Below are 9,462 nucleotides of genomic sequence, written 5' to 3'. Positions count from 1 at the left end.
GCAATGCTCTTATCTTCAGGATTACACAAAATATCTATCTCAAAATCCTGAGAGCTTTTCAGAGTTTCGACTTTGAATCAAGTTCAAGTCTGAAAGCCATATTGAACCGGTTGCACCAGAGCAAAATTACCTTAATTTCAGGAAAACCCATATGAAATATAATTACAGGCACTTCAGGGGAATGCATGCAGTGGAAGAGAAACTTGATGGGACATTCCTTTACCTTTGTGCTGTTTCTCAAAGGCTGGGATGGTACCAATGGGCTGCTACATGGGAATGGCTACCGATCTCATCTATCTGGACTTCTGTAAGGTCTTTGACACAGTCCCCCACAACATCCTTCTCTCTAAACTGGAGAGATATGGGTTTGATGGATGGACTATTTGGTGGATAAGGAATTGACTGGATGGCAGCATCCAGAGGGTAGTGGTCAATGGCTCAATGTCCACATGGAGATCAGTGGTGAATGATGTCCCTCAGGGGTCCGTATTGGGACCAGTACTGTTTACTATCTTCATCAGTGACATATAGTGGGATCAGGAAAGCTTGAGAAGTGGGCCGATGTGAACCTCGTGAGGTTCAACAAGGCCAAGTGCAAGGTCCTGCACCTGGGTCGGGGCAACTCCCAGTTATCAATGCAGGCTGGGGGATGAAGCGATTGAGAGCAGCCCTGCCAAGAAGGTCTTGGGGATACTGGTGGATGGAAAACTGGACATGAGCCAGCAACGTGCATCGCAGCCCAGAAAGCCAACTGTATCCTGAAACGTGGCCAGAAGGAGGCGATTCTGCCCTTCTACTCCGCTCTGGTGAGACCCGACCTGGAGTACTGTGTCCAGCTCTGGAGTCCTCAACACAGGAAAGACATGCACCTGTTGCAGCGGGTCCAGAGAAGGGCCACAGAGGGATGGAACCCCTCTCCTGTGAGGAAAGGCTGAGAGAGTTGGGGTTATTCAGCCTGGAGAAGAGAAAGCTCCAGGGAGACCTTATTGCAGCTTTTTAATACTTAAAGGGCACTTATAAGAAACTTTTTAGCAGGGCCTGTTGTGACAGGACAAGGGGTAATGGTTTTAAACTAAAAGAAGGTAGATTTAGACTAGATATAAGGAAGAAATTTTTTATGATGAGGGTGGTGAAACACTGGAACAGTTGTCCAGAGAGGTGGTAGATGCCCCACCCTGCAAACATTCAAGGTCAGGTTGAATGGGGCTCTGGGCAACCTATCTAGTTGAAAATGTCCCTGCTCATTGCAGGTGGGTTGAACTAGATGACCTTTAAAGGTCCCTTCCAACTCAATTCTATGATTCTAAGAGCAGAAAAGGAGTACAAAAATTGAACTCCAGTCAGTTTGGGCATAATTTTTTGTATGACCTCCTTTAAGAACCAGAGAGAATAAGAACCCTTCGTAGCCATACAAACTGCAGAGCTGCTTGAATTCCTTTCACTTCAAAAACATGAATTCAGTGACCCAAGGTGTAAAAGGAATGGTGGGCACCAACAGCCTTTATTTTCCTTGTGAGGTGTTTCTCTACAGTCTTTTTCTCAGACAGGTTGCATAGGGTGCAAAATCAATGGCAGCTGATGGTCCACAAGCATTGACACTTTCTGTTCTCATCTACGGACAGTTAATTTAATTTTTAATTAACAGGAACAGAGATAATATTTAACCCTACTATATTGTTGCTGTGTCCTTCACAGGTGTTCTGTGAGCAGAAAATCATTGCAAACTGGACAACTATTCACAACTTCTCTGGTTACTCCCTCTTTATCACTTACCCTTTTCACACTGTCTAGTGTGATCCTATCTCACAACCAAAGTTTGTCTATGCTGATTTATCGTCTTTCCCCAATCACTACTTGCTGCCATTACCTTTAACCCAAGAATATCAAATTGGTGTTTCCACATCGTCTGAGGAATCTGAAATTCTGTAAATTCCCTTCTGATGTATGATTTTTATAGGAACACAGACCATCAATCTTCATCCCTGTATACATACATGTAATTTCCGCAGTACAATAAAGGCACATGAAAAACTAAAATAAGTGAATAAACAAAATTGAGAGCATTCACAGCATTCACCGGAGGATTCAAACAGTCAGCCTCAAATCAAAGTTGAAGGTGCTGTTAACGATGACTGTAATCTAACTCACTAGCAATCAAAAGCTCAAGGTCTATGTTACTATGCACTGTTTCTCAGGACTGCAAAGCCCTGGTCCACTTCCACACAGACTGAGTCATCTCAGCGTTCTACTGGATTCGGCCTACAGCTCAATGTAAAGTTTTATGGGTATCTTGGCAGTGGATATACCTATGGATTTCCAAAGCTGCAACAGTAAGAAGTGACTAATAAACAGGCGTTAACGTGTTTGTTTCAGTGCAAAACCAGTTTAGTCATGTATTACACAGAATTACTATAATGCCCTAGTCAATCTCTCCTTAGAAGTTGGCTTAGTACAGAAAATACTTGCTGTAAGTTCATTTTTGCTGATCAGCAGTCACAGCAAAAGTACAGTAATACTAAGATTACTTCTGTTCTGCAGTGATTTGCTGTTTATTTTTCTAAAGTTTTTAAGTAATCATCATTTAGAACTGAAAAGGTTCTGAAAATAATTATTACAATTACTGCTATGTATTGTTTGTTGAACTTCAAATACATGATCCATACTCAAAGTTTCACCTGGTAATTAACAGAATATTAGATCATAAAGCAAAGCATGGTCCCCATCACAAACAGTTTACAATCTGAAGTGCAAAAAATACGCAGAGGTCCACAATGACATGTACTGCACAGTCGTGGTAATCCCAACAGGACTACTTAACTGTGCAGATACCTACATGCATGGTTATGTAAAGCAGGATAGCCAAAGAGAACTGATGAGAATTTCAGAATATTAACGGATTTCACCACCCACTGTGAAATGCCATCGATACAGGTTCCTCACATCCTATTTCTCTTCTTCTTTTGGAAATCGTTGATGGGCAAGTTTATACCACATGATCTTGTTACTTTAAGCCAAATCATCTATGAGCTGTCAGAACTATTCACATACTACTATGCATACTTATAGCCTGCATTTCTTACTCCTTAAATCCCAACAATCTAGCAACACTAGAACGAAGTAACGTTTATATGACCAGGTCTTTGTTTAGCAATCACTTCTGAGCTGACATTAACTTTCTTCTGTCCTATAGCCACCACTTCTAAGTAACAATAACAACAAGGCCCACATGAACACTGGAGGACTGCGCAACCACACCAGCCAGTTTAAGCCCACCTTGCCAGACAGGCTACAGGCTGGACTGGGGTATTCTGTGAAGGGACCGCCCAGTGCCCCAAGCCCACATGATTGGAAAACAGGGTTAGAAGAGAACAAGTTATGACCCAGAAGGAGCTGACGGGTTTCTGGGCTTGGGCCAAGAGCCCTGCCCGCCAGCTCTGCTGATAGCAGGAGGCACGCTGCTCGGGGCGCGGCACCAGAGCCCCACGCCCAAAATGGCGCCACCCCCAAAATGGCGCCGCCAGGCCGCGCCGCCTGTTCCACCCCCACCCCCCGACCCCCGCCACTGGCGGCCGAGGCCCCGCCCCACTATTTGCATAAGGAGGTGCCGGCGCCGCGCCCCTCCCTCCTCTCGCGGCGGCGGCGGCGGGGCGTGCAGGCGGGCTGCGGGAACGGCACGGATGAGGCGCATGCGCGTTGTGGACGGGCGCTGGGGCTGTAACGGCTCGGCGCGGAGAGGCCGGGCGGGGCTGGCCGCCGCCGGTAGCGGCCGCCGCGGCGGGGCGGAGGAGTTCGCCGGGCCGGGCGGCGGCCAAGAGGGCTGGCGGGGCCAGTCGCGGGGCTCGCTGCAGCAGCTGGCGGAGCGGTACGCGGACCTGGCGGCTAGCCACAGCGAGGCGCTGCGGCAGCGGGAGGAGCGGGAGTGGCACAACGCGCGGCTGCGCCAAGAGAACGCGCGGCTGCGGCTGGAGAACCGCCGCCTGCGCCGCGAGAACCGTTGCCTCTTCCGCCAGGCCCTGCTGGGTCCCGGCCCCGGCGGCCCCGACAAGCCCGGCGCCGCGGACCCGGGCGAGGAGGCGGAGGCCCTGCGCGCCCAGCTGGGGAGGCTGCAAGAGAAGCACCGCCGGGCCTTGCAGCACCTGCGGCGCTGCCGGGCCGCTGGCGGGCCGGAGGCCTCAGAGCTGGACGAGCTGCTGGAGGAGGACGAGCAGCCGCTGGAGAAGAGGAACCTGGTGCCGCCCGTGTAGCCGGCCGCGGGGGAAGGCGCGGCCGGGACGGCCGCTGCGAGGGGGCGGCGCCGCGGGACGCTGCAGGCCTCCGTGCGTGCCCGCCGTCGCCGCCTGCGCGGGCAGCGCAGGACCCCGGGGCGGGGGAGAGGCGGCTCACCCCTTCCTCCCCCCTTCGCTGCCCGCGGTGAAGCGCGGGGCTGACCCCCACTCGGTCAGTTGAAACAGGCGCTTCCCAAAGAAAGGGTGGAGGAAAAGTTGGTTGGGTTTTTTTAATCCCCTTCCGAGATGCATGACCAGGAAGCATTGACCGTTATCAAGGAGAAGCAGGTTCAGCTGGAAAAACTGACACTTGGAGGAGGCCAGTATTTTAGTCGAGGAATGCCTCGAAGCAGCTGCTGTCATGGAGAAAAGAACCACGGTGAAAAGAACAGTTCGTCTCGTGTCACCTCATAGCATTGAACTGTGCTTCCTTCGGGGAGCAGCTGTGAATCACGTTTTTTCTCTCTGAGTTAGCAACTGTCATGTAGACCTCAATAGCCATGGAGACTATCAAGAGATGGCTCTGACTAGTTCTTAGTAGTCTGTCTGTCTGTTAGGGAGTGGAGGAAGCTTGCAAGCTTCTTCATCAGCTCTCCAGGAAAAGTTGGTGATCATTTGAACCCCTCTGAATTGTCTGGACGTTTACCGCAAAAGAGTATTTGTATCTTTAACGGTGGACTTTGTTCACCATCACATGAATATTGGTTTGAATTTCACACTTACACATAACGCTGCAGCTGATAATAAAACCATGACACACCAAATGACTGTCTTAAGTGTGATTTTTAACGGGCTTATTTTGAAATTGTAGATTAAATGCCCTTCAGACCTAATGCACTTCCTCAAAGCAAAAAGAATTGATTATTTTTTGAACCTTTCTTAAGAAATTCTACTATTTGAAAGTGAATTACTTAGTTATTTCTCAGAACTGTCTCCCTTTAGAAAATCCACTATTTGAAAGCAAACCTTGTAAAGAACTGAGGCATCAGTTGGTTTTGTAATATTCCCTCATTTTTTTGTCTTTTAAAAGCTGTCTGATGCCTTCGGGTTTGGGATTGGTTCCTTAAAGCTGTAATGGCCAAGGTCTGCTTCAGCTCGAAGTAACACGAAGTGGTGAAAATCTATCTTTTCTAAATATCTTTGATAATATAACTTCTGAAAAGAATAGTTGTTACTCCTTCATACAACATCAGTATAAGTGTCTAATCATAAAATGAGTAGTGCTTGTTAAACTTAAGTCTCTTTGGATCTGCAGCCTCAAATGAGTGCCTTCTCAAAACGGAAGAACAATTTGGCATGGTGCAGTTAATCTCTCCTTAATTGGAAGTTGTGGATGTTGTCCTTAATAAGAAAGTGTGGGTGTTGATGTCTGGATGTGGCATTTGATTGTTTTATAAATGAAGTATTCTCAGAAATGCTTAAATTGATAAATGCTCAAGAACTGTACCTACAATAAGCATACTAGCAGGATTGTCTTATTGTAATAGGAGTTTCCGGTAAAGTATGAATACCCAAGCAACGTGAAGAATCTGTCAAAATAGTACAACATAGGACTGTGTTAAGATACAATGCTAGAAATGTGTAGCTGTGCCAGGCATCCTTTTTAAATGTTAAAGTATTGGCATGTACAAAAGAAGAGATTCTGGACTTTTGTGATACAATACGCAGAATCATTTAATTAAACTTCTGGGGCCCTCCCAATAAATAGAGTTTTTATGCAAGAGTACCAAGTTCTATGCAAGTTTATATAAAGGATTCTTTACTTTTATTTTTTTTCTATATCTTGATAAAGAAATTATAAAACAACCCTGCAGATCACAAAATACAGAGAAAAAAAAAAAGGATGAGTATGTTGGTAAGATTCAAATTATTGTGAAGAGTGCCAAAGAAGAGATTTTAAGTATTTCCTGAAATATTGGTGCTTCCAGATGAACTGCAGTAAATTATCACTTAATTCAGTCAAGTTGCAAAAGTTTTGTTTAACCAATCATCTGATCTGGTTGTTGTGAGTTTGTTTTTGAGAGCAAAAGACAAGAAAATACAGGATTTAGGAAAAGTCTTTAGTAAGATGGTGCAAAAGTAGTAGTTCACTACAGTGTCCCCCAATTAATGGTTTACAGGTGGTGGGTTTCCTTTATGACATGCTTGCATGGTCCTTGGCTACAGGAAACTACAAATACTGAGACCTACAGGAAAAGTGAATATACAGGTATACCCCGAAGGATATACCTGTTCAAGCCTTAATGCTTGTAGTCTGAATTTGTCTATATGACTAGTTCTAACAGCTAGTAGCTTGATATCATAGGCAGAAACTCATATTTGGCCCTAAAACTGAGTTCAGCCCAAACCTCTTGGGTTGATGGTTGGCAGAAAGCACAGGGTATCTTTGGAATTGCCTGATACATTACAGCATCTATGCATCTGAAGTGATGAGAGAAGCGTTACCATAGTTGTATGAAGAGCTTACTCTTGGTTAAGGTCTGTTTTGTTTCCTATTGTTCTTTTTTCTGTCCAATAAACAGTGAAATCTTGAAGTTTCAGTCTTCGCTTCTTACTCCCAAATCTTCCCTTTAATTCTGTTTATTGCCTTCTGGACTATGACAGGTAATTGTCCTTCTTTTGTTCTAGTTGTGGTAGTGTCTCTGTTTCAGTCTTGCTGTGTTGAGCCTTTCTTCCTCTGGCCTGCCTGAATGCTTCTTCCCTGGATTTGAAAGAGAGTGTGTTGCAGAGCAAAATTGCTACAGTGTACTCAGCAAACAGAACCATGCTGCCCTGTTGTCCTTCTTTTCATAACTTCATTTTTTTTAATTCAAAATCATTTCAGTTGTATACTGATCGTTTTCAAAACCATGAATTTCAAAACCATATGTTTTTTTCATGTTTTTGATTCTAGGTTTTAAGTACCTATTTCTTTGTCATAGTTACTGGAAGAAAAAAAATCACTTTTTTTGTTTTTGCTAAGGCCAGACTTTTGAAGACCGGTGGATTATTTTCTTGTTTAAAACAATTTTGCTTATAATTATCTTTTACTGCATAGCATTTTGTACTACAGTACATCAGAGTGCTATATGAAAGTGAGTTTGTTTGCAGGTAAGTTTTTTACTAGAGAATGATTGAATCCAAGTTTGGGTTTGGGGGGTTGGGTGTTTTGTTTAGTTTTGGTTTGGTTTTTTCCCCACTTAAATACATAGAAACATAACAGAATGTATAAAATATTTGGCAATAATAACTTCCTGATCAGCTTGTTATTGCAGTGTTTAAAATATGAGTACATATTCTCTTAACTTTTTTGACAAATACATATATATATAAAAAAAAATTTATAGAGGCAAACAGAACCAAAAATCCTGTAGTCTTTCACTTCACTACTAAGACAACAAAATTATTTTCTTTTGTTTCTTAATCAACTGTTCAGTCTTAGCTGCAGACTTTTTCTTACCCTTCTGTCCTGTGCCTCATGTTAACAAAATATTATGAAGTGTATGTTAAAATGGAAGCTATATGCATGGCTATATTAAAACTGTATTAAAATCTTCTGTGGCCCTGTGTGAATTTGATGGCAATTACTTTAAAACACATGTGTATGAACAGAATGGCTTAGTGTCAGTGCCATATTTAATATACACTCTATTGCTCTTTTGAGACCTAATTTAAGTTTCATTAAATATTGCACTCTGAAGGAGTCTTTGTCTGCTGTGCTCATCTCCTTGAATATGTTAGGGCCTTGGGGTGCTTTAGCTGCCCACAGAGAATAATGAAATAAATTAAATGTCTTTGTATGACAAACTAATGCCATTCAGGTTAGTTTAGTTCAGCTACTTTCCTACCAAAGCAGTCATCTGTTATTCTTCCCTTTCTGTTTCACTGTGTTCTGTATCCCCTTTTGGTCTTGTTCAATTCATCAAAGACGTTTCTAAGATGTATAGAAAGCCTCTTTTCCAAACTTGCAAATGATTTAAAGTAGTGGTTTAAAGTTGGATTTTTAGTGATTACAAATTAAGAAGGTCTTTCCTGTATATTTTTAAGTGGTATCTGGTATCTGTATCATCATACTGGGAAGTTTAGGTGTAACTGGCTGGGAACAGTCATCGTTCTGTACAATATCTGGATTGAATTTACTGCCACTTCCCTTCCAAAATAAAACCCAGTATCATTCAGAGAATAATAGCAGCACGTGATTAGAAAGCTCTTTTTAAAAGCTTGCTACCAGTATTATTTCATGACTTTCAAGACCATTTGCTTCCCCTTTGTGCTGTCAAGGGTCTTTGTGCAGTCAGAATGTAGTTGTAGCAGCAGAGAAGATAAAAGACATTACATTTAGAGGGCATAAAGAGGCTGCCTTAGATCTAGCTTTATAGGAGGAAGTGTGGTATAAGGCTGGGAAGACAGCAAATTGGTTGGATAATCCAGAGAAAGACAACATTTTGTGAGAGAATAATTGTGGAAAGATGTGACCATCAAACAAAAGCTAATGGAATTATTATATTCATATATAGGTGTATTTTTAATGAATAAAAATATCGAATGCAACATTTGGATAAAGTAAAATACTAGCACTGAGGAAAAATGCAACTGTGTCATACACTGTCGTGTCTTTGAAGTGAGGGCAAGCTTTGGAGAGCTGCTCTACAAGCAATACTTAGATCTACTGAGATCATTAGCAGTGGTGCTCATTAAGGCTAATTTATTTCATGTGAAAATTTGTGAGGGCCAGAAGATTGAGCATCTCCATTTTATAAATGCTGCAGGATTTTCAATGACTTCAAGTGCTTTACACAGTTGTTTGCAATTTAGCACCTAGACTGGTACAACTCTTAACCCCCTGGTGGAGTACTGGTTCGAAAATAGAGGAATGTGCCGCAATCAGCCAGCAGCATCCAGGTGCTGTGCTTTGACAAACTCCCTTCCAAGTGCCTGACCCAGCCTGATGCTGATTAATGTGTGGGAGCTCAGGGCATACCTGGAGGCGAGGGGGTTGCAAAGCGTGTGAATACAGTAGGTCTAATATCTTAGTGGTCATGACTTCTGTTATAATGACTGCCTACAAAAATTATATGGGCTACTGAAATAACAGCTGGTGTGTTTGTGTGTGAATTGTAAATAATTGGCTGCACCTGTGTTTCTTCTTATTAAGAATGAAGTAGTGTTGTCTCTTCCTCAGTCAGAACCGTGACTCTGGGGGCATTCAGTAATTCTT

General features: G+C 43.3%; 1 protein-coding gene across 1 annotated transcript; it reads left to right on the top strand.

Moving 5' to 3' along the window:
* Nucleotides 1-3,508: 3,508 nt before the first annotated feature.
* On the top strand, nucleotides 3,509-6,799 carry TUSC1 (tumor suppressor candidate 1). The gene is given in 2 exon segments (XM_075136865.1): nucleotides 3,509-3,613; nucleotides 3,615-6,799. Coding segments are annotated over 2 exon segments (735 nt in total). The 3' UTR covers nucleotides 4,245-6,799.
* The last annotated feature ends 2,663 nt before the right edge of the window (nucleotides 6,800-9,462 follow it).

This window comes from Calonectris borealis, chromosome Z (genome assembly GCF_964195595.1).
Source record: "Calonectris borealis chromosome Z, bCalBor7.hap1.2, whole genome shotgun sequence".
In the NCBI taxonomy this organism is placed as follows: domain Eukaryota; kingdom Metazoa; phylum Chordata; class Aves; order Procellariiformes; family Procellariidae; genus Calonectris; species Calonectris borealis.
Note: the sequence above shows the minus strand (reverse complement) of the source record. Positions and strands in the feature narration are given on the sequence as shown.